The sequence below is a fragment of the Arvicola amphibius genome, chromosome 2, assembly GCF_903992535.2.
Source record: "Arvicola amphibius chromosome 2, mArvAmp1.2, whole genome shotgun sequence".
Classification (NCBI taxonomy): domain Eukaryota; kingdom Metazoa; phylum Chordata; class Mammalia; order Rodentia; family Cricetidae; genus Arvicola; species Arvicola amphibius.
In genome coordinates, this window is record NC_052048.2 from 150,001,346 (window position 1) to 150,024,676 (window position 23,331).

At 54.4% G+C, this 23,331-nt stretch overlaps 1 protein-coding gene across 1 annotated transcript in view; it reads right to left on the reverse strand.

The window, feature by feature from the left end:
- The window catches only part of LOC119806355 (SCO-spondin), a 52,398-nt gene that overhangs the window by 19,131 nt on the left and 9,936 nt on the right, over positions 1-23,331 (reverse strand). Inside the window, exons 22-65 of the mRNA XM_038318031.1 lie at positions 22,274-22,470; positions 22,066-22,193; positions 21,867-21,976; positions 21,354-21,503; positions 21,167-21,260; positions 20,912-21,081; positions 20,468-20,701; positions 19,838-20,059; positions 19,173-19,409; positions 18,325-18,416; positions 18,009-18,240; positions 17,719-17,871; positions 17,338-17,478; positions 17,085-17,267; positions 16,854-17,004; positions 16,163-16,316; positions 15,985-16,039; positions 15,447-15,545; positions 15,012-15,203; positions 14,795-14,922; positions 14,147-14,306; positions 13,914-14,067; positions 13,395-13,467; positions 12,626-12,683; positions 11,244-11,369; positions 10,795-10,938; positions 9,461-9,631; positions 9,213-9,377; positions 8,152-8,331; positions 7,930-8,052; positions 7,712-7,841; positions 7,421-7,546; positions 7,225-7,316; positions 6,146-6,319; positions 5,739-5,903; positions 5,006-5,255; positions 3,663-3,709; positions 3,332-3,502; positions 2,892-3,023; positions 2,491-2,636; positions 1,558-1,652; positions 757-809; positions 382-585; positions 76-246 (exon numbers count right to left, since the gene is read on the reverse strand). Coding sequence (XP_038173959.1) covers positions 76-246; positions 382-585; positions 757-809; positions 1,558-1,652; positions 2,491-2,636; positions 2,892-3,023; positions 3,332-3,502; positions 3,663-3,709; positions 5,006-5,255; positions 5,739-5,903; positions 6,146-6,319; positions 7,225-7,316; positions 7,421-7,546; positions 7,712-7,841; positions 7,930-8,052; positions 8,152-8,331; positions 9,213-9,377; positions 9,461-9,631; positions 10,795-10,938; positions 11,244-11,369; positions 12,626-12,683; positions 13,395-13,467; positions 13,914-14,067; positions 14,147-14,306; positions 14,795-14,922; positions 15,012-15,203; positions 15,447-15,545; positions 15,985-16,039; positions 16,163-16,316; positions 16,854-17,004; positions 17,085-17,267; positions 17,338-17,478; positions 17,719-17,871; positions 18,009-18,240; positions 18,325-18,416; positions 19,173-19,409; positions 19,838-20,059; positions 20,468-20,701; positions 20,912-21,081; positions 21,167-21,260; positions 21,354-21,503; positions 21,867-21,976; positions 22,066-22,193; positions 22,274-22,470 — 6,432 coding nt within the window. The remainder of the gene's footprint in view (positions 1-75; positions 247-381; positions 586-756; positions 810-1,557; positions 1,653-2,490; positions 2,637-2,891; positions 3,024-3,331; positions 3,503-3,662; positions 3,710-5,005; positions 5,256-5,738; positions 5,904-6,145; positions 6,320-7,224; positions 7,317-7,420; positions 7,547-7,711; positions 7,842-7,929; positions 8,053-8,151; positions 8,332-9,212; positions 9,378-9,460; positions 9,632-10,794; positions 10,939-11,243; positions 11,370-12,625; positions 12,684-13,394; positions 13,468-13,913; positions 14,068-14,146; positions 14,307-14,794; positions 14,923-15,011; positions 15,204-15,446; positions 15,546-15,984; positions 16,040-16,162; positions 16,317-16,853; positions 17,005-17,084; positions 17,268-17,337; positions 17,479-17,718; positions 17,872-18,008; positions 18,241-18,324; positions 18,417-19,172; positions 19,410-19,837; positions 20,060-20,467; positions 20,702-20,911; positions 21,082-21,166; positions 21,261-21,353; positions 21,504-21,866; positions 21,977-22,065; positions 22,194-22,273; positions 22,471-23,331) is intronic.

The window sequence follows — 23,331 nt, forward strand, 5'->3', positions numbered from 1 at the left end:
CCTTGGCCTAACTCCCAAGGTTGCTTCCCAGCTTTTTACTCTTTGCTCCTTGGTCCACCCATCCTCAGCAGCTACCTGGACATGGATGAGCCTGGCAGGCCTCCCCCTGGGCCTGAGGTCCTTCACAGAAATCCCCTAGGCCCTGGGGTGGTGGCTGGTCACAGGCTCGGGTCCGGCTCCGCAGGCCTCCTCCACAGCTCCGACTACAGCCAGACCAGGGTCCCCAAGGACTCCAGCTGCCTGCTTCTGAGGGAACAGCAGAGGAAGGAACAGTGTGAAAGGGTTTGGGGATGCTGGAGCCAGCGGGTACAAGGATGAGGTACTCTAGACATGGCCCCACCCAGGGCTTCAGAGCAAACATCAGCCCAAAGGGCCACTTACGGTCACATCCTGGCAGGATGCATGGCTCTTCCTCAGCCTCAGAGCCTGGGCAGAGGGCTGTGGGAGCCACTGTGGGCAGGAGAGCCAGGGTGAAGAGTGCCATACTAGGGGGCTTGATACAGAAGCGGTGCCTGTGGCGTCGGGCAGGACTGCAGGAGGCTGAACACATACTCCATGGGGTCCAGGGTGACCATGCAGGCTGGCCTTGGGGTGTATGGGGGAGAGAGAGAGAATGTGAGAAGAGAGTGATCTGATGTGGGGAGATACCATAACACCTGCCTCAGCTGTCCTGCGGCCTGTCTCCTACCCCAGAGCAGGCCCACGGCTGCCAGGAGGGGACCTGAGGGCATCTGAGGAGGGAGAAGCCTTTCTCACCTTCCTCACAAGGCCAGGAGCTGCAGTTGGTAATGTGCCCGGAGATACAGGAGCTGGAGGGGAAAACAGAAGCTTGGATGCTCCCCAGGGTCACATGGTACCCACTGAGCCTTTGCCCCCAGGACCTGCAGATGTGACCTTATTTGGAGATAGAGGTAATCAAGTTAGTACAGTTGCTGGAGGGGGGTGAGGCCAAATTAGTGTGACTTATGTTCTTGTTAGAAAGGGGTATTTGGATGCCGACATACACAGGGAAGATGGTGGAAAAGGGGAGAAGACAGCTATCTGCAAGCTAGAAAATGCCAGTCTGGTGCCAAAATGGAGAGAGGCGACAAATGCTTCCTCGGTCCCTCAGAAGCACCAGGTTTCCAACGCCTTGATCCAGGACATGTGTGGCCACGTTTGTGTGTATGTGTATGATGTGTGTGTCTGTGTGTATGTGCGTGCATTAGTATAGGTATGATATACTTTGTTACAACAATCATAAAAATTAACATTAGTTGGGAGAAAGAAGACAGGTGATTTTTTTCATTATTGGCGGTCTAATTCACGGTCTCGACATCTCCCACTGAATATGTTCCCAGGACCTGGGAGAAGGCAGACAAGGATGGGGGGGCTAGAGGGGTGCAGGCAGGGTTAGATAGTAGGGCTGATTGGTTGTGGCTGGGCAGGGCATGGGGGAATAGGTATCTCTCTGGTTAACTGGAGCCAGTATCTGCTGCTGCTGAGGAAAGACAGCCCTACAATTGGGTCCTCATGGACCACAGGGCCACTGCAGAACTGGGGGTGGGAGGGGCTTACCAGTTCTCACAGGGATGAACCACTGTACTGCCTGGGGGATGAAGGCGCCCCCTGTGGGTACAGGGGCAGTCCTGGACAGGCACACACACATTATTCTGCAATAGAAAACCCTTTTGTAAGCCAAGTGGTGGTAGTGTACATCTTTAATCCCAGTACTAGGGAGGCAGAGGCAGGTGGATCTCTGTGAGTTTGAAGCCAGGCTGGTTCCAGGACAGCTAGGACTGTTACACAGAGAAACCCTGTCTTGAAAAACAAAACAAAAAGAAAATAAAAAAGAAAACCCCTTGTCATCCTGGCTCCGGCTTGCTCCAATCAAAGCCAGCACTCAATTTCAAGCCCATCTCAAGGGCCACGCAGAAACCTTCCACTGGCCTTAACCCAGGGCAAGATCAGATCCTTAGCTGAGGGTCCCTTTCGGAAGAAAAAGACCCACTTCCATTGCAAGGCAAGAGACTGAATCGTTAAATGAAATCAACTATGTGAAATATATACTTTCCACATGAGCCATGTAATTTATACAGCAGCATAGCATTACCCAGCCCCCCATCCCTCACCGTGCAACCATTTTCATCAAGGAACACAGCTATGCCTCTAGCCAGAACCGGTAGGAAGCCTGAGTATGTCTTACTTATCCATGCACTTACCTGATTACCCAGCCTAAGACCGAGCACAGAGCAGGTGCTCAGCACATAGCTGGTGATGGACAGACAAAAGGACACGCATTTGAAGGAGTCAAATGTATAAAACCCTTAGACCCACCGCTACTTCCGTAAGCAAGAGAACAGCTATCTAAGGCATCTTTAACTCAACAGTTTTTGTCTCTAGCCTCAAACCTTTGCCTTTGCCTTTGCCCTTGCCCAGGCCCCTGGCTATCTCTTTCCTGCCAAACCAAGGTCCCAAGACAGTCCCAGTTCTGGCAGTGGGGATACTTACTAGAAGGAGCATTCCAGGAAGGCAGTAGCAGCCGGGCTGGCAAGCCTGATTGGTCTCTCTAGGGGTGCTGAGGTGGGCACAGGAGGCTGGGCCTTGGGCACAGTCTAGCCATTGCTGTCCCTTGGGGCACACACCTGGCACTGTTTCTGTAGACACACGTGACAAAAGGGCAGCCCAGTGCCTGCCCACTCAGCCTTCCCCCAGCATGGGAGAGAGAAGCAGTAGCTCTGGGTACCCACTCAGCCTTCCCCCAGCATGGGAGAGAGAAGCAGCAGCTCTGGGTATTGCTGCGGTTGTCATGGAGGCTATACTGTTTAAGGGACAGGGCTGTGGGGGTGGGGCGTTACAGTGTTCTGGCTTGGTGGGAGCCAGAACTAGCGTGTCCCCAAGGCGTCCCTCACCTGCACAGGGCTGCGGGCTGCAGGTAGAGAACTCAACGGGACTGTGTGGGCCACTGCCTTGAGTGCGGTTCCTGTAACCACCACCACAGGGCACCGAGCACGGAGTCCAGGCACTCCACTCGGCACCGGGACCTATGAGTGGCATCCGGATCGCTAAAGATCTCACCCTCCACACCCAGCACACCTCCCTTCTCTGCTGCCTGTCTTCATCCACAGAATCATGCCCACCTTAGGAGACATGGTGCCTTCAGAGAGGAAGTGGGCTGGCCTCTCGGGAGGGTCTCTCTTGGGGAATGGACTAGAGAGGTCTCCGGGGACTATCTTCTAGTGGCATTCCTTAGGGAAGTCCCTTATATCACTCATCGGGTCCTGAGGTGTATCTTGGCTTCTCTCTGGAAGGTTCTTTAACGGGGTCTCTGGTCCTAGGTCCCCACTCTTACCTCGGCACGGCCTCAAACTGCAGAATTCAGCATCTATGTTGGGACCTTGGCACTCGGCACCCCCAAAGGCAGCTGGAGGTGCGGTGCCTGTTCTGAAGCGCCGTCGAACTCCCACATTACAGCTTTGGCTGCAGAGAGTCCACGGAGTCCAGGGGCTCCAGCCACAGGCAACTGCCGGGGGCGGGGGTGGGGGCAGATGTAAGAAACCAGGTCGAGTTGATCAGGACCCTGACTTTTTGGAGACATCACCAGCACTCCCAAGGAGGCTATCTCGGAAGGGTCCAAGGTCTCCCATAGTCTCTGAGCACTGACCACCGCATGGGGGGCGTACCTGGACAGAGCTCTGAGGTGCACACCATTTCACCAGAGACGCAGGTGCTGCCAAGAGAGGGCTCGGTGAGCACCAACACGGTACAGCCAGCCCTTGCCCTTGAAGCACTGGATACTTGCCTCAAAGGACAGGGACCCAAGCCACCAAATACACAACATGATGTGTAGGATGTGACTCAGACTCTTTGTCCCAGACCTCCCTCCCAACTCCACCTTCATTGGGCTTCATGATCCCCCAGGTAGGGGCTGTCTCTTTGTCACACAGTTTCATCAAGAGCCACCTCTTTATCCTTTTTATCTCATGTGCACTTATTAAAACAACATCTGTACACGACTTTAAGTGGCAGGGCTAGGTGGGGCGATATAGAAAGAGCTAGAATTCTAGAAGAAGTGGATATATTTCATTCCCTTCCAATTTTCTCCGATACAAACACTGGAGATTCCAGACAGTAATTTAGCAGAAGAATCGAGAGAAAGGGGGAGGAACACTAAAGAAGGGAAATGGAGGAGGCACCAGGAAATAAAAAGGAAGAGGAAAATGAGGAATGAAGAAATCTGAGGAAAGGGAAAGGGGGTGGGGGTCGAGGGTAGGGGGGGGGGGAATATGTTAGAGCGCCCTCTGATGGCAAAACCTGGTGTCAACTTTCAGAACTGAATGCGTAGAAGAGCAGAATCCAAGGGATTCTGTGTAGAGAATAACATTCAGGAAGGAGAAAACCACTTATAGAGGGGCTCATGAGCCCCTTAGTTGAGGAGCTATGACAACTGAAGAAAACTGGAAGAAGGAAAGTACATTTTCTTTAAGGACACGGCCCCTGGCGAGTGAACCATTCTCCAAAGGATGGCCCCATACCCATGAGTATCTAGACAGCAACATTAAGTTGGAAGGGGTTGGGGTAGACCTAGGAGTTAGAGGGAGGAGTGTGGGTGAACAGGGTCAAAATACAATATATGCATGTGTGAATTTGTCAAAGAATAAAAAAAAATTTTTAAAAAGAAGCCTCTCTCCAGCCTATAGTTCCATTCTGCATAGCAGAAGACTATCTGAAACCCAGTCTTCCCACAGTCGGATGGGTGACTATTTCTTGTTGTAGCCAGGCAGTGACTGAGTCACCGCCTGGGGCATTTGTCAGCAGATTCAGCCCCTACCCTCTGCCTAACACTCTTCCAACACACACACACACACACACACACACACACACACACACACACACGCACACGCACACGCACACGCACACGCTCGCATGCACCGGTAAGTGAATATGTGTGTCAGTCCATCCCTGCCCAGCTCTGGAGCACAGCCCCTCCCCCTTGACCCCGCCCCATCCTCCACTAGTAACCTACCAGTTGTTGCAGTCCAGGCGAGCTATTGCTCCTGGTGCATAGAGCTGCCCGTGCAGCTGGCAGGGGCAGTGGCTTCGGGGCAAGCAGCTAGCATTGTGCAGAAAGAGGCCAGGGGGGCAGTTGCAGCTAGGGGCACAGGAGCCAGTGCACTCCACTCCAGGGTCCTGTGCCAGGCATAGCTGAGGGCATGGGCCCCCCTCCTTGTGACACTGTTCCACTGAGCGGAACACCATGTTTCCTGGGCACTGGGCTAGATGGGAAGACAGGGGGTCTGAGTCAGGGCAGGAGAGAAGGGATGCTGACAAGGAGGAAAGCTTGGGTGCAGTGATTGACAAGGCAGAGATGAGGAAGCCCCTCCCTTCTAATCCTATCCCACTTCCTCCCCTTGCTCCTTGGCTTGGCTTCACTGGATACCAATGCTCTTGTCCGGGTCAGGAAGAATGCCCAACAGACCAAGAGGCTAAGGAAATGGACTCCTCTGGGCTGATGCTGCTCCCCCTGATTTTGCCTGTGAGTGAGCTCTGCCTCCAAGGTCACATGCCCTTCTCAGTATCTGGTTCCCAGCAAGTGGGAGGAGGAGGGGACTTGGAGAGATGCTGGAAATCCTGAAGGTTCCTTAGCTCTAAGAGTGGCCTATTCTGAAGCCAAAGGCCAGCTAAGCAAGAAGAGAAGGCTGGAGAGGTCACAAGCTGGGGTGGACGAGGCCACCTGAGAGTCTGGAGGGGTCTGGCACCTGTGCAGAGATGTGTATTGCAGTCTCTGGTCTGAGTGTGGGGTCCTGGGCACACAGGATTCCCAGGAGCCAAGCTAGAGCAGCTGCGCCCACGAGTCTGGACACCACCATTACAGGAGGCTGAGCAAGTGGACCAGGGGGCCCACAAACCCCAGGCACTTGGCACTGTCAGGAAGAACAGAGGCCATGGGTGGAAAGACATGGGCAGGGAAAGGGAGGTATGTAGGTATTCCAAATAATGTCAATCGAGTTCTGTTTTTTTGGTTTCTTTTTTTCAGGGAGACTTTGAGTGGGGGTGGCTTAAGGATATCCACCAAGTTTGATTTCTCCCTCCTTCCTGGGAGTCAGACCAGGTCAAGGGATCATTCTCCTTTGCTCCCTTTCCCACTCGGGTTCACCAGCCATACCTGGGCATGCAGGGGAGCTGCAGAGCTCCTCCTGAGTGGTCTCTCCCGGGCAGAACGCATCCCTGGAGCTGGGGCACAGTCGAGAACGCTGCCGCCAACCAGGGTCACTCCCAGGGACAAGGCAGCTTTGGGAGCAGGAGGACCAGGACGTCCAGGATGTCCAACCAGGTATCTCTGGAAGGAAAGATGCTACAGGCCTATTGTATAGAGGCTCTGGCCAGGCTGGCAAAGGTTGCGGGGAGGGGCACGGGTCAGGTCTGGAAAACCTAGAGACCTTCAAGGGTAAGAGTTGCTCCTGGAACTCCTTCTGTTCTTAGGACCCTATTCTGCAGCTCTATGCCTCACCCTTACCTAAGACAGAGCCTTCCATGGAACCCGGCCAAGCTCATGCCCACGCTGCCCCATGATTCAGCCAGCAGCCCACAGTACATTCCCTATCCTCATAGTCCTTCAGTCTAGAAGCCTCAGAATCTCCTGTGACCTGTGACCTGTGACCTGTGGCCACCCTTCATCCTCCACTGACTGCAGGACTCACTCTGCAGCCTCCTCCTCCCATTGACTGTCACTCATCACTCCTCCTGCCTCACATGCCAACCCCGGCAGCGACTGGCCTGTGCTGCAGTGACCTCCTTGACACCGCATCGCTGAAGGCAAAGGGACAAACTGCAGCCTTTATCTTGCCTGTAAGTGTTCCTGTCTGACCTGGTCACCTGAAGCATCCAGCCAGTCCAGCAGCCTCATTTTTCCCGTCTCTGCAGACGCCTGTCCCACCCAAGCTAGCCTGCCCAGGTACCCAGGATGTCTGAATGAGAGCCTTTCTCTCCCGGCCCAAAGCCCACTAACCGAAACTGGTTCCAGGACGATAACTTGGAAGAGTGGGCATGACTCTCACCTCCACTTTTCGACTATGCTTCACCTTCCATGGGGCCCACTGCTGTTTCTTTTGGCATTGGGGTCCAGACAGGAAAAGGGGCATGGGGACACCAGCCTCCTCTGGCACAGTTCCCTTCACTACCCATCAAGGTATCAGCCAGGATAGGGAATTGGGAAGAAGAAGGCAGTCTCCTGCCGTACAGTACCTGCCCCACACTCTGTGTAGCAGGCCTGCAGCTCCTGCCTGTCACCTTCACATGGGGCACCTCCAAATGCCACAGGAGGGTTGGAGGGGGACCTGAGGAGAGACTTGCCTAGGCATCTGCCTTCCTCCTTCACCACCGGTACTCCTGCCTCCCTTATCCTTCTGTTATCTGTCTACTGCCCGCCCCACCTCCATACCTGAACCTGGCCCTCACTCCAGAGCCACAGGAGTGATCACAAGGTGTCCAGGGGGACCAGGCCGACCAGCCGCAGGACTGGGAGCAGTTCCCTGGCTTACACAGCAGCACCCCTTCCTCACACGTGCTGCAGAGGACAGAAGGCATAGAGCATACATCAGCACCAGCTCTGGCCTGTATCCTCCCTCCGTTCAGTACCACCCTTCATCTTGGTCCTTCCAGGAGCCAGTGCCTTCTCTCACCCCAGTACTCGACCCCGGACCAGCACCACCCCTCAGCCCAGCATGTTCACCATTTGCTACAGTTGTCCAGCAGGAAGGACAACCCAGGCTGTCTCAGGTTTTGGCCCACCAGGCAGGGGCATTCAGAGAGGGGCAGGCAGCGAGAGTCTTGGAGAAAAAGCCCAGGAGGACAGCGGCATCCTGGGTGCAAGGAGAGGAAGTCACTTAAGGCCAGTACCTTAGGGCTTGGGTAGGCTACTCTTATTTGCATTTTCTGGCTCTGTCTCACCTTCCATACAGTGCCCACTGCAGCTTCTGTTGGCTTTGGGGTCCAGGCAGGTGGGTGGACATGGGGGTATGAGCCCCTTCTGGCACAGCTCAGCATTCACGTGTACACGGCCTGGCTCACAGTCTCAGGAGGAAAGAACAAGGGTAGGGAGGGTGCCAGAAGGCCCGGAGACAAACCCCAGGGCTCCACTGTTGGATTTCCCTCCAGCTAGCTTCCTGTTACCTGTGTCACCTGGGCAGAGCTGCAAGTTGCAGGGTGCCCTCTCATGGGAAGGCCCAGGGCAGGGGGCACCACCATTCTTGGGTGGGGGGTCTACACAGCTCCTCTGGCGACTCTGGTGGCCACCTCCACAGGAGACACTACAGGACTCCCAGGCTCCCCACTCTGTCCATGCCCCAGCCACTGTAGAGGAAAAAGGGGGTTCACCGGAAATACTCCAAGGAGACAGGCTTTGTAGAGAGGGGAAGGCCAAGCCAGGAAGCCTCTCCCAGGCCCTTGGAGGCCAGTGGCCTAGCAGGTAGGGGCAGCATCCTAGCATCCTGACAACTCTCTTTATTCTGGGAAACTGCCCATAGGTGAGAGAACCATGGGAAGACACCCAGTGACTCCAAGAACAGAGGTCCAGCCCCTGGCAAGGTTGCAATGGCAGAGCCCTCAAGTGGGGGCACATCTGGCAGCAGTGAAACAAGGGAGCCATCAAAGCCAGGGTTGGGAACCTGATGTAGGCACTGTGGGGAGTCCAATGTGTGTGTGTGTGTGTTTGTGTGTGTGTGTGTGTGTGTGTGTGTGTGTGTGTGTGTGTGTGTGTGTGTAGGGGTACCCTCTCAGCAGCACACAGAGCAGGCTGGGAGCCACTGTGTGAGAAATACTGAATGTAAGGCCTACAGAGCCTTCAGGTATGGAGTCAGGGACGAGTAAACGGTACAGCCAGCTGTCCTTGACATACCCTCTTCTGTTGTCTTACTTCATGCTCACACATGGAAAAATGGGTGGAAGGAAGTGTGAATGACTATTACCAGTTTACAGCCAAAGAACCCTTAGTGAAGGGACTCCCCTGAGCTACCTAGGCAGGCAAGGAAGGATACGGCCAGGAGAGTGAGTATCAGAACAGCTCTTTGAAGGCTGTGATTATGTGGCTATCATTGTGCCAGAGTCCCTAAAAAGGCTGGACACAGGCGTTTCCAGGGAGAATAGGGCATTTGGTGAGGGTCTCTGGTATGAGCCAACCCAGGTCTCCCACAGCAAATGGTCAATCCCTGCTTCTTCCTGGAGTGCTAGGCTACCTGGGCAGGCTTGCACAAAGCAGGGCTGGCTACGGAGCTGGTCCAACAGACAGCTGCCTCCAGATAGGGGAGGTCTCAGCAGCTCCCGGCGCTGGAAGATGAGGCCCAGGCCACAGCTGTGGCTGCAATCACTCCAGCCAGACCATGGTGCCAACACACAGTCCACTGCAGGGGACAGTACGCCAGAGCTTAGAAGGTGACTCACGCAGGAGCAGGGCCCTCAGGACTGTACCTCATCCAGCACGTACCACAGTTGTCTTCATCAGAGCCATCCTGGCAGTTCAGCTGAAGGTCACAGCGCTGCTCCCGAGGCAGGCATTCCCCACTGCCGCAGCTCAGCTGACTTGGGGAGCAGAGGACCTTTGAGGCTGGCAACCCAGGGAGGGCAGTGGTAGGCACGGTGAAGGGACCAGCACTTGCTGCCAATTTGTAATTTGAGGAGAGAGAAGGGAGTCGTATAAACGTTTGCTGTCTGGATGAGAAACTTAGCTCCTTGAACTTCAGGCCAAGATCAGGACAGTTTGCTGAGCAGAAGCTCTGGCCTTCCCACCCTCAGAGTCCCTCTGGGAGCCTTCGTGCAGGATGAGGCCCTTCGTTCTCCACCATTCTCACAGTTTCTCCACTGTGACTATCCAGATAGAAGTCAGTGTATGCAGAACAGTCCTTCCTCTTCCTTGCTCTCTTTCAGCATGGGTTCTCCTTGGGGCCCCAGTTTCTGTGATTGGTTAACACTTTCTTTTCTGATTGGCAGACCAATCTCTGATCAAAATGATCTACCTTGGAGAGACAGATGAATGGACGGATGGACAGATAGATAAAGAATATATGGACAGATGGATGGGTCTGTGTGTACATGGATCGATGGATGAGCAGAGAGATGAGCATGTGAATGGGACAGGTAAATAGATGAGTAAATAAGTAGACAGATAGGTGGGTAGGCAAGTGGAAGGATAAATGAATAGATAGGTAGATGGATAGACAGACAGACAGACAGATGATGGATGGATAGATAGAACTGTTAGATATATAGTAAATTAATATTCAGGTAGATGGATAGATAGATGGGCCAATAGACTAATGGATATACAAATGGAGAGAAATATGGACAGATTGAAAAATGATCAGATGCATAGATGTGTACATGGAAAGATGGATCAAAAGATGGGTGTATATATGGACTGTGGATTTAAGAGTAGAGTGGGGGCTAGAGAGATGCATACACAAATAAAACAACAAAAACAAATATCTTTAAAAAAGAGCCAATAGATGATAGATACATAAAGAGGTTAATAGATCGTTGGATACATGGGTAGGTGGGTTGATGGATCAGTAGATAAGTGGGAAGATAGATGAGCAGGTAGGTGAGCAACCTCAGCAGCTAGAGAGGTTTATAAAATAGGTTGGGACCCCATTGTCTATCTCATTCTCTCCATCACCTTCAAAGACACTGGTGCTTCCAGTTGCTCTTACAATTTCTCTCTAGTCCCTGCTGCCCCAACCCCTCCCAATTCCCTACCCCATGAGCTACCCAGACCTGAAACTGTCTCGCCATCTCCAAGGCATGACGCAAGCCCCAGCTCACCACAGCGCTGCTCATCGGAGCCATCGAGACAGTCCTCCCTTCCATCGCACAGCTGCTTCTGCTCCACACAGCCCAGCACATCACAGGGCACCTTCCCAGGGCCACACCGCATGGGTGGGAAGGGCCTGGGGGTGACACTTTGGCCTGCAGGCAGGACACCATCACAGCCAGATGACTTGGGAACCAGTCACCCTTACCTTCCTTCTGTGGTCACTTCTTGGCAGACCCCAACTTCCCTCTACTTAGCATCTAGGATACCCCTCTTTCTGCCTTTCTTGAGGTAATAAAAAGGGAGTGAGCTGGGTTAGGAAGCTTGGGGGTCCTGGGCCCACTCTGCTAAAAGTGACAGGGGGCCATGTGGCCTAGATCCAAGTGATAGAGCTCCTGTGGCTTCTGTTTCTCACAGAGAAGCCTGGCTCACACAGGCCTTTCAGGCTGAAGAGTCTTACCAACAGGAGCTGCTGGAGTGACTGTGGACTGTGGGGGAAGCACCGTCACAGCTGCCATTTCTGGGTGCAGGCTCTTGGTGCCAGAAGGGAGTGCGGAGAAGGTGGTGACCATCTGCACAGATTGCCCTGAAACAGGCAGAGGTGGCTCAGAAGCACGAATAGGACCGAGAGGACACTGGCTCAGCTCACTGGACTGCAAGAGGTGGTGAGACACCACCTGAAGAGGGCATCTCTGGTTCCATGTGGTACAGGATAACCACAGCTATCACAGACAACATTGCAACCTGGAGGGACCCTAGCACCCAAGGAGCAGAAGAAGAGAGTTAAGGGAAAGTAGGAAAACCCTGGTTTGATCTAATATTGTACTCTAGTTGCAAGAAGATAGAGCAACTTTCTAGTACAAGGCCACTGTAAAATAAGGTGTTTAGAGGAGAGGGCTGGAGTCGTTTAAACCTAACAGTAGAAGGAGCAAGCGTGGCTGAGACAGTATGAGGGCATGGCCACATGAGGAAACACTGGCTTTTGAGCTTCTTCACAACTATAGTGAAAAGAAGAGCCAGACACTCATTTTCTGCTAAAATATTCATCTTCAAAGACAGCTGTTTTGGAAGCAGATTTAGAATAAGACTCGGATTCATCCCATGGGCCCACATGTTATCAGACTCAGATTCATCCCATGAGCCCACATATTGAAGAAGACACAAAGACATGGTTCAGCCATACTACTGGACAACATCCACTGGAGTCCACGGAGAAGAGCCTCCTACACTCACAGGTGAGGGAATTGAGGCACTGGGTCGGCATGGTGCATCCAATATCTCCCAGGTTAGTACCAGTCTGCTGCTCCAGGGGTCTATACCATCCCTTGGAGACCATGGTACAGGTGGCTGACCAGCAGCCGGCACATGTGTGGTAGGCAGTCTCTTTTCCTGCTTAGGAGTATCCTAAGCTAGGCAACTTGCCCACTCTTCTGTCCACTAGGGCACTTGTTGTCAACAAATACTTCAGAAAATGCCTAGCATCATAGCTAGCTGAGCAGAGAAACAAAGATGGGGCCAAGTGGTTTCTCAACTCCCTCAAGGAGACTGGTCCAGGGCTTGGGGGATGCAGCCAGCATGCAGGACAATGGCATAACCCTGGGAATTGTCTTTGTCCCCTCAGACCTCACACCCTGAGTCTAGTAGGCTGAGAAGGTTGGGACCTCACCATACACCTGGTGACAACTATCTCTTGACCCTGAGCTCTCTTGGAGGAAGTCAGAGGACAGGGTGTATTAGCCTCTGGGATACTACTGCCCTTGGCTCTAGAAGGACAGGTGATAATAAGAGAGTTAAGGGAAAGTAGTAGGGTTTGGGGGAGGGGATTGGAGTCTGTGCACATACCTCCAGTAGGCATGGATGATTCCTGTGTGGACTGCTGGTTCTCCGTGTCTGCCAGACCCTACAGAGGGAGAGAGATCAGAAACCCTGTTCAGGTTTCAGCTCTACATGCCCCATCCCTTTTCCAGCAAGCCACAGCTGCCTCCTTCCCACCTCTATATGTTTAAATAAGCCCAGAGCTAAAGACAGAGGTGACTCTCCTGCAAGGTAAATAGGCTGGCTACCCCCAGGTATTGGCCCAAAGAACTCATGACTAAGCTAATTTCCCCTGCAAGGCAGATGAACTTGGCATACTTAGGCACTGGGCCATACCCTCACTGGCCTACCTATGCAAATACCTCTCCTCTCTTCCCCAAAGTCCTAGGCCTCCCCAAGACCCTGAACAGGTCTCTTGTCAATGGGAAGCGTCCTGCCCCTTTCTATGTCACAGATATCCCCATCCTTCAAGCTTTGTCCCAGATGCCTTTGGGGCCTCCAGGCATAGATTCCCAAAGCAGGTGCCCTGGTGCCTCCTCACCCATGACTCAGAGCTCTTGCCACCCAGACTGTACGACGTCAGTGCCCTGCCCTGAACCCCTCTGCACCGCTCGGTCCCTCTTAGCCCTCAGCGCCCTCCCAGGCACCGAGCTGGATCTCACATAGCTCAGACTGAAGGCCTGGCAGGCACCAGGAAACGCGAGCTGGAGGGGGAGCCACTGAATGTATGGATTGGGAGAACGATGCAGGGGCAGACAGTGCATTTGTGAGGCAGTGAAGGTGGCTTCTCACTCACCTCTCCAGTCTGCGATGGAAACTTTCCAGGCTGAGTGGAGGAGAGGCCTGGGGTCCTGGCTGTGGAATGGACTCTGGGAAGAGAAACCACCAGGAAGGCTGCAGGGAATCTCCCAGCCCTGAAGCCCAGCCATCCTGAAGGGATCAGGTTAAGGCATTCAGGGGGTGCAGCCCACTAAGACTGGACAAAGGTGAGCTCTAACAATGGTCTCAGCGTGATCATGTCATTATCACTGGAAGGCAGGTAACACACTCCCATTGCCCACCCTCCAGGACGAGGTAGGAACTGAGAGTCTCTCTTCTATCATGCTGGGTGGTAGTGGTCTAAGCTCAAGGGTCATCCTTCGAGAGCCACAAAACACCAGGTATCGGGAGAATGCACAGAACTCAAGGCTCTCATGGCAATGAGGGCTCTGGAACCCCCAGCTGTGACTCCTCAGCATGCATGGTTTGTGAAGACAAGGCAGGACTCCTCCCATACACCTTTCCTATCCAGGTTCCACCCAAGGCCAGGCCATACCTGCTGCTGGTGCCTGCGTGAAGGGGCCCACAGCCCTCCTCATCAGAGCCATCTTTGCAGTCCACAGCACTGTCACATGACCCCCCCTTTGGGACACATTCACCACTAGCACAGCGGTGCATGGTCCCTGGACACGGGGGTGCCAGTGGGGACCCTGTGGAGGATATGTTACTAAGGACTCCTGACGCCACACTGCCCACTCCTGTCCCTCCAGCCCCCAAGCTGGCCTGTACCTGGCTTACAGCCCAGCAGCTCCACCCACAAGAAGACATCGCGCTGGTTGTGGTCGCTATGGTGGCCATCATGGGGCCTCACCCTGATGTACCTCGCCTGTACCATCTGGTCGAATGTCCACACCTCAGGGGCCATATGGCTCGGGCTCCTGGATGAATGCTATGGGAGATATTACCTGCTGCCGAAGTCCCACCTCCTGCTCAAGCTGCCATGTCACCCTACTCTGGTGCCCCTCCTGCGTACCCCAACCTTCATAACATGGAAGCAACTCCCGCATAGAGCAGGCGCTCTTGAAGAAGGTAAAACTGAACCTATGTGGATTGAGCCCTGTGGCTGCAAGGGGTCCGTCTCCCTGCAGAGGAGGCCAACCCCTGAAGAAAACGTGCTGTGCTCAGGCTGCTCCACAGAGGCTGCCCTCTGTGAACTGCGTGTGTTCCTGTCCTGCTCCTTCGGAAGCTATTATAGAGGGTCACGCGTGTAGATTCTAAGTCACTTCTGTGTGTTCAGATGTTCCTGGACTCTCAGTTCCACAGAGCACAGTCCCTGCTAGTTAGCAAGGGTTCCACAGATGTCTAGTGCAAGGACTGTCCCCCAGGGAAATGAAAGACCCTTGGGGGCAATGGCTGTGGGGACTGAAGTCTCAGTACCGTGGGTGGAGGCACGGGATTAGGCAGGGAGTTGAGATGGTCGTGCCACTGTAGGCCATCACTGCTGAACTGGAGGGACAAGCTGCTGACATAAGCGGCAGAAGAGTCAACCCCCTGCAGCATGATGCCTGGGGAAGGGACCAGGGCAAGGCAAAGGTCAGCACTGAAGCAGCCATCCCACCCCCATCCCCTATCCCATGCCTTCCTCCTCACTGACCAGTTAGGTTCCGAGGCTGCAGCAGGTCCAGCTGCAGGTAGAGAGGCTGGGCATGCCACTCAGCATCAACATCCTCTCTAGGGTCAGGCCCTAGGGTGGGAGTGCCCATGGCAGCCCAGGTGGAGTGCTCCACATGCTGGGATGATGCCCACATGGGCAGTTGGGCCAGGCCCAGGGGAGAGTAGCAGGCATCTGGGTGCAGTAGAGAGAGTTAGTTAGGCTGGAGTAGAGGGTGTCAGGGACAATTGAGGAGCCACAAGGGGAGCTGAGGGTTATGGAAGACAGAAAGACGAAGCAAGGAGGGCAGAGCTGGGGGATGGGCGACTCCACCACCTGCCGTGGAGTACAGTAGGAGGCAGGGCACTGCCTCAGCAGTCCTGCTTCCCTAGCGGTCTAGGGCAGTGCCTTTCAGCATCCAAACAGCACGTGACTTACCCCCCAGAGGAGGCAGAACATAGGTGACCAGGGGGGCTCCGATCTGAGAACTGGGGGCAGGGGTAGCAGTGGTCATGGGGACCACTGTCTGGTTCTTTCCTGTGCAGAGATGCAGTGGTCAGGAGAAAGAATGGGAAAGGCTGCCACCAGCCACCCACCCAGCAATCTGGCCCTCCGCACTTCCTGGAACATGTTACCACTCATGAATTCTTGAGAACAAGTTCCAGCGGGGAAGGGTCCTTCTTACCCTTTGAGTGAATTTGGGTTTTTCACCTCTACTGACTATTTAGGAAACAGAATAAAACCCCCAGGCCAAAACAACTTTCGGATGTAACAGGTGCAGTTTCTAGCCCCCGTAGGCGTCAGAAGGAGACTCGAGCAGTGGACAGCTTATGTAACTGTCCATGCTGGGTGAGTTCTAACGTCATCAATTTACGGGTACACTTTGAGGGTAAGGACACTGAACCTCTGCCCGTCACAGTCTGCAATGGGGTCTTCTCCCCTCGAGGCTCTTTCACCACCCCTCAGACCCACTCACCAGGCAGTGCACAGTGACAACACGATTCTCCCATTCCCTCCACCAGGACCCAGCCCTGTGAGAACAGAGACGTCAAACCCCTTGTCCATCTCTGACCCGCTCCATCGGTTTCCCCAAGCCTGGGTGGTCTACATCACCACTCCAGGCTCAGCCCTTGCCACATTCCCAGACCTCTTACCTGGGGGCAGCTGCCAAGTGGGCAATAGGGGGAGCAGCGTATGACACCCCTGTGCAGACACTTGCACACCGTGCAGGGGCCTCCACGCCAGCGTTCCCCAATATGGTGCACGAGGCCCCACTGCTCACAGCCCTCACAGGGCTCTGTCTGGCACCTGGAATGGAGACATGTTACAGCCTCCTGGAGGAGGGAGCTCACTCAGTGCCACCCGCAACTTGCTGGACTCAGACTTATGACTGTCAGTAATAAAACGGGGGAAATCCTGGGTAAATGTTCAGTCACACTATAATGCCACTCTACCCCTGCTGCTAAGAGAACAATCACAGCAGACACAAAAGAATGGGCATGAAGGCAATCTGTGCCAACATTGCAGATCAACACAGCCTGCCCCAGAAGGGCAGAAATAACTATGCCCCTCCAAGCCTCAGCAGAGGCAACCAACCCCCTGCCCCAGAGACAGAGGCCCATTCTTGCCACTGGAATGGTCAAGCTCTATTTGTAGGTTCTGTCTGCTGGCTCCTGGATCTAGCAGGTACAAACCTGAAGTAGGAAAATACTTCAGAAGTATCAGCCTGGGGGGGGGGGGTCATATAACAGGGTGCTAATGGGGTCTCTGTCAGATGAGAAATGTCTCTCTCAGAGTCGACCTCCTAAGCAGAGGTAGAGGGTAGACCAGGCCCCTACTCTGTACCTGCGGGCCTTGCGGTGGATGCCGCGGCACCGTCGACCCCGACCAGAGAGGCGCGGGTTGTTGGGGCTCCGGAAAGACCACTGGAGGCTCTGGCTGCTGCAGGGCCCCAGACATTCTGCCCAGGGGGACCAGGAGGACCAGCCACAATCCACTGAGAGAAGATAGGAGTCAGGGCTGGGTGGTCTGTGGAGGGATAAGGCCCCCCAGGGATGGGCTTGGGCAGAGGCTTACCAGAACATTCTGGATTGGGCCGGCAGCGATGTGGTCGCCCATCCTGACAGGAGCATATCTGGCAATCCATTTTGATGCGTTGCCCAGGCCAGTAACGGGTACCATTCACCAGGCAGGGGCACTGCATGGGTCTCACACACTGCCCCTCAGTGCCCAGAACCTGCCCTTTGGGGCACCAGCAACCTAGGTAAAGCCCAGCATTAGCTACCATGCAAAGCAAGGCCTCCACAGACCCTGTTTAGTACTCCCTCACCTGGGCTGCTGCAGGGCCTGTCAGGCAAGCACATGGTCTGACCGGAAATATCATCACACGTCAGAGGGCAGGGGGCACAGGGCTGGAATACCAACTCCCGGAAGCAAGTGGCATTGGGGCAGCCCTCCTGGGGACAGGGATCTGAAAGAAGGCAAGGACAGGATCAGAGCTTATAGAGAGGCATCCTCGACAGAGACCAGTTTCTACCACTGCCCACTACAGTCCTCAGTACCTACAGTACCCACAGTACCCCCAACAACCCTCTACTCCTGCTGTGTTCTCCCTCTCCCCCAGCATCCACTAGAGGACCTCCTCCCTGAGTGTTCTCCCTCCTCCCCTCTCAGTATCACCTTTACTTCTGCCCTTTTCCCCTTTACTCACTGGCCTGGTGGGTACTATGAGGGCTTCCAGGCAGCAGGGCACAGTCCTGGCCCCCGTTCTGGGGCGGACGGCACTGCCGATGGCGTGTCATGGTGCCCCCACAGGGTCCGGAACACTGAGACCAAGGAGACCAAGAACTCCATTCACCATTCACTACAAGGCAAGGCCAGGATGTTACGTGTGTTGGTGAGGAGAGGGCTTTGAGGCGGGACTAGGGACCAACAGCCTCTATTTTCCCCTTTCTTCAGGACTTGCTGTCCCCTCCCCCTCCAAGATGTCCTGTCCTTCACCTGGGCAGGCCTCAGTGAAGCAGGCCTGTGACTGGTGCTGCGGGCCTGGGCAGTTCTGCAGCACTGGGAGACGGGAGGGGGAGCAGCGCCGACTCCGACCCTGTATTCCAGGCCCGCAGGTCTGACTGCATGGCTCCCATGGGCCCCAGGAGCCCCAGACCCCACAATCCTGCTCATCCAAGGAGGCCTCTGCTTCATTTGACAACTCACAGTCTGGGTTCCCGTCACAAACCTGGGGAAGCAACAGGCTCAGGCTTCTGACTAGGTGTACAAAACCTGAGCCTACCCATTCAAGCCTACCACCCGAGGCTCTCACCAGCCGGAAATCAATGCAGGTGCCATTCGGGCAGGAGAATTCCGAGCAGGGAATCCCTGTCCTGTTGGTGCCTCCTGGGACCGATAGCCTCTCTGGGGAAGAACGAACTGTTAGCTAGGAGTGAAAACCATCTCCTAGACTGTGAAAGTGTCTCCAGCATGAAAATAGTATCCACACCACAGTCCAGCCCATCCTCGCCCTGGGGACTCTGTCTCAGAGCTGTTGGGGGTTCAGGCACAGCCATGGAGCCAAACCACAGAAGAGTCCACAGCATGAGGGCAGCTGGGTGGAACCTATGGATAAGAGGTGTCCTACAGTGCTGCTGCTCCCCCATCCTGTGCCTGCACAGAGACCAGCAGGAAAAGCCAGGACGTTAGAGCAGGAGGCATAGTCCTGTCCTGGATCAGAAGGGGTTGAAGAATGGTCCTGGAGAAAAATAAGAGCCTGTGAACAGCGTGATACCTGCTCTGGTGAGGTAGCCAGGGTGTGAAGGGTCAATGTGTAAGGGCACAAAGAGTTCCACTCAGGTGATGTAGAGGGGGAAGCTGGGGAAGGGGGAGCCTCCAAACAGACCTGTCCCCGTCCCTGTACCCTCAGCTATCACCCAGTCTCTTGTTTCTTCTTCCCAAAGGTGACCAAACAAAAGACCCCTTTCTGTTCTTCCACAGGCCTACCAGGAAAAGCGAAAACTTCCAAGGAAGATTTTGTGGGAAAGATCAAAGGAACACAAAAACAATTCCACAGCCTCTCTCTAGCTGCACACCAATCTGCCACAGCAAGGGGAAATGGTGGCACCTGGGAAGAGTAAGCCACCAGCATAAGGGAGGTGTCCAGAGTGGGACTCTCACCGCAGGCTTCAGGGTCCTCGTCTGAACCATCGGGGCACTGTGGCACACCATCACATAGCTGTCCTGGAGACACACAGTGTGGGCTGTGGGCGCAGCGCACCTGGTACAGCATGCAGGGCCCACCACAGCCACGCTCATCACTCCCATCTGTGCAGTCTTCCTCCTGGTCACAGCGCCAGCCCTGAGGAGTGCATTCTCCACTGCCGCACCGAAACTCAAAGAGGCCGCAGGCAGACACTGCGGTGGGTGTGTTGGTTAGACCAGTGGGAGTGGACTCTTGGCTCTCCGGGTCCAGCTTACCCTCACATCTCCTCTGGGGCCACCCTCTAATTTCAGCATCCCTGACTCTTACCTGAGCATACCCCTTCCCAATCTAGTTCCACCCTCTCCTGCATTTGACTGCTGTTTTGTTTTCTGCAAGCCTTCCCCTAGTCCCTAAATGTCTACCAGGTTCTCCTTCACTGTTCATAGGGAGGCCCTGAACACCAGGAAATAAATCTGGACCTTCCATTCCTCTTAAACACTGAACACATCATTCTGAGTCTTCATCCTCAAAGTATGGCCCAAATGCTTCTCTGTGGGATGCAGGGCACCTGGTACACCATCCCCTTCCTGAGCAGTTCAGGCTTCCAGTTTTCTCACCCTATTTATTCCCAAACACTCACCAGGGCTGGCACTACCCATAGGACTTGGTGCTGTATTCATAGAGCTGGTGAAAGGGCTCTGCCAAGTGCCACCAGGGGGTGTAGGCAGAGAAGGCAGGGAGCAGTGACCAGGTCCCTCATCAACTCCATCTGGGCAGTCCCAAACTCCATCACACAGCTGCATGGTCCTGATGCAAGTACCATCATCACAAGATACCTCTCCAGATGTGCAGCTCACCTGCCCTGCAGCCAGAGGAGAGGGGGGACTTACTCCTTCTAAGACTTATAAAACTGTATGTGTCTGTGTGTCCGTGAATGTAAGCTGCATGTGTGTAGGTGCCTGTGGAGGCCAGATGAGGGCGCCAGAACCCCCGGAGCTGGAGCTACAAGTGGTTGTGAGTGGCCCAACGTGGGTGCTTGGAAATGATTTCGGGTCATCTGGAAGAGCAATAATCTTAACCACTGAGTCATTCAGCCCCTGGGTCACCATTTATTCTATTTCTTTGGGGTTTCTCCATTCAGTCATTGACAGGCACCACCTTCAGAAGTGGAGACCTGGCAGAGAAGGCAATAGATATACAGGGGCCTTCCAGGATCTGGACCCTGAGAGGGGGTTCCTAGTGGGCTGGAGGCAGGGCCAAGACTCCTTACCCAGACAGGACTCTTCATCTGCAGCATCCAGACAGTCAGGATGACCATTACACAGCAGGGCGGGTGGCAAGCAGCGACCATCAGCACAGGTTAGAGAGCCAAGGGGACACGGGCAGCCCTGCTCATCTGTACCATCTCCACAGTCATCCCGTCCATCACAGAGCAGGGCCAGGGGCAGGCAGTGGCCAGATTGGCAAGACATCTGTCCCTCCCCACAGCTTGAAGTGGCACAGCCTAGCATGGGGAAAGCAGGCAGGTTGAGGATGCAGTGATGCCAAAGATCCTGGCCCAAAAAGGACCAGAACACCCTCCCTGTCCCTCAGTCCTCCCCTATCACCTAAGTCATAACTTCCGGCAGGGGAAGCCAGCTTACGAAGCCACCCTGAGGACAGATGCTGCAGCTTCAAACTCAGTTATCTGTCCCACAGGAGTAAAAACACTCACCCTCCTCGTCTGAGCCATCACCACAGTCATCCTGGTTATCACAAAGCCACTCAGTTGGCACACAGTGCCCACTGTCTCTGCACGGAGCCTCTCCTTCTGCACAGCCAGGTTCCATCTCCGCACAGGGGGCACCATCACCTCCACAATGCCACTGACTTTCCTGACACGTGCTGAGCACAATGGGGGGCCTGGCATTAGCCACACGCCAGCACGTTCAGCCTAAGAGTGCAGGCTTCTCCTGGGTCTTCCACTCACCAGTTTTTACAGTCCTTTTGCAGCACAGTCCCTGGTGGGAAGAAACTGCCACCCCACTCACAGGGACAGGCAGCCGGCTCCACACAGGCTCCTCCTGAGAGCACAGAGCGTGGAATTCAGAACAAAGGATGTCCAGACAATGCTTGTGGCCTTTACCCAGCCAGAGTGTCCACCTCCAGCAACATACCATGCTGCAGTGTTCCCTCGGGGCAGAAGCAGCCCTCCACACAACTGATGGCCTGGCAGTGCCATCTGGTCTCGGGATGATGGTCATGGCAAGTGGGGGGACAGGTAGAGCCACAGGCTTCATATACCTGACCACCTTCACACTGTAGGGCTGGGTGGCGAGAAAAGAGACTCTGCTCACTGAGGCCCAAGGATACCAGGACGCAGTGGCACAGGCAAACCAGCTTGACTGACACCCAAGGAAAGCACAGGATGTATACAGTAGACCTTTACCAAGATCCCCATTGCTACCACCAAAAAGCAAAACAAAACAACAACAAAAACCAAGATGAAGGATGTTGGCCCTGTGCATCAGCCTTTCTCATGCTTGGCCCATTAAGAAGCATCTAGCAATAGAGAGGGCATTCAGCCCACGTTTGAACCTAAGTGATTAAATGGCCAGCTGGTGGGACAGGAGAAGCACATTTCAAGGGGCTGGACGTATGGCTGGATTGCAAGAGGAGGGCACACTCACGGCAGAGTTCCTGGCTGCGCCAACGCACATGGTGTCGGTGCCGGGCACACTCATGCGCATATGCAGCAATGGCTGAGCAGAGGCACTCACAGTCGCCCCCGGTGTCGCAGCTGTGGGTGGAGCCATCGACCGATCATACACCCCGCTCCCTACACACACCTCAGCATGCCCATGGCACCCACCCCTGGGCCCTCCTTACCCACAGGCGTCGTACACACACCACTCATAGTGCTGTTGCGGGGGCACCTCCGTGTGGCATGAAGCAAAGATAGGCTTCAATATCACCCCACAGCGGGCCTGAGCCCAGTTCACCCGGTGGGTGTTCACCTGCAACACAGGGTGCTTCTGTGAGCCCCCCCTCAGCTATCACACCCCCCACCTCCCTCTCTCTGCCCCTCCCTGCTCACTGAACAGGGGTGCGGCATGTCTCCTGGCTCAGGGCACAGGGGATTGAGACGCCAGGAATGGACAGTAAGCTCTGCTGTGGGCTCCAGAACTCCTTGGCGGCTCCGCAGGTCGTTACTGGCATCACCATCGAAGTTTCCACACAGCCCAGCCACACGGCCGTGGAAGTGGGGAGACAGCTGCACCAGCACCCGGGTGCCTGGTGGTATTATAAAAAGTGACTTTCAGAACCCTCGGCTGGGCAGGGGCAGAGAAATACATGGTTAGAACAGCCTCCTTGCACAGGTGCCCCCACCCAACAGGGCTGATTCCCTCTTCTGAGGATGATGAAAATACCAACATCTGGGAGCCAACTAGGAACCAAGCTTCTAACATTAGGCCGAGAGACAGTAAAATCCTCCAAGCGGGCCAGACTCGGCTGAGAGGCCCTACTCCCCTTCTGTGGAAGGAACCTCTAGGCTAGCCCAGCCGAGAGGACAGGGTTATTTTGGTTTCCCTCAGCCCCTCACTAACAGACGTATTTCTAAGACACCAACTGCTAATGTTTGGGTAGAGCAGTGTGAGCAGGTCTATTTTCACTTCTTCCTAAAACTTGGCATTTTCTAAATGTTTCTTTGGTGAGGCTGTCATGTTTGTAAAATGAAGAAAAACACAGTTATGAAACTATAACATAGGGGCTGGAGAGATGGCTCAGTGGCTAAAAGTACTGATTGCTCCTCCAGGGGACACGGGCTCAATTCCAAGCACCCACATAGCAGCTCACAACCATCCATGACTCCAGTCCAGGAGAGCCAGCGCCCTCACACAGACATACACACAGGCAAAACACAAATGCATACAAAATAAAAAATAAATAATGTTTTAAAAAAGAAAATAGAATATGGAAGTTCCAACCACTTTCAAGTGCTGCGAATCGGGATGGTCACTAGGCTGGGGGCACTGGACAGAGGGTAGGATTCAGAAAAGATCTTGGCCTGGCTGTCATACTGGAAATCTGTCCCTAGTGGGCTATCCAGGGTCAGTCTTAACCTCAGAGTTTGGCAGGTACTAGGAAGAAGAG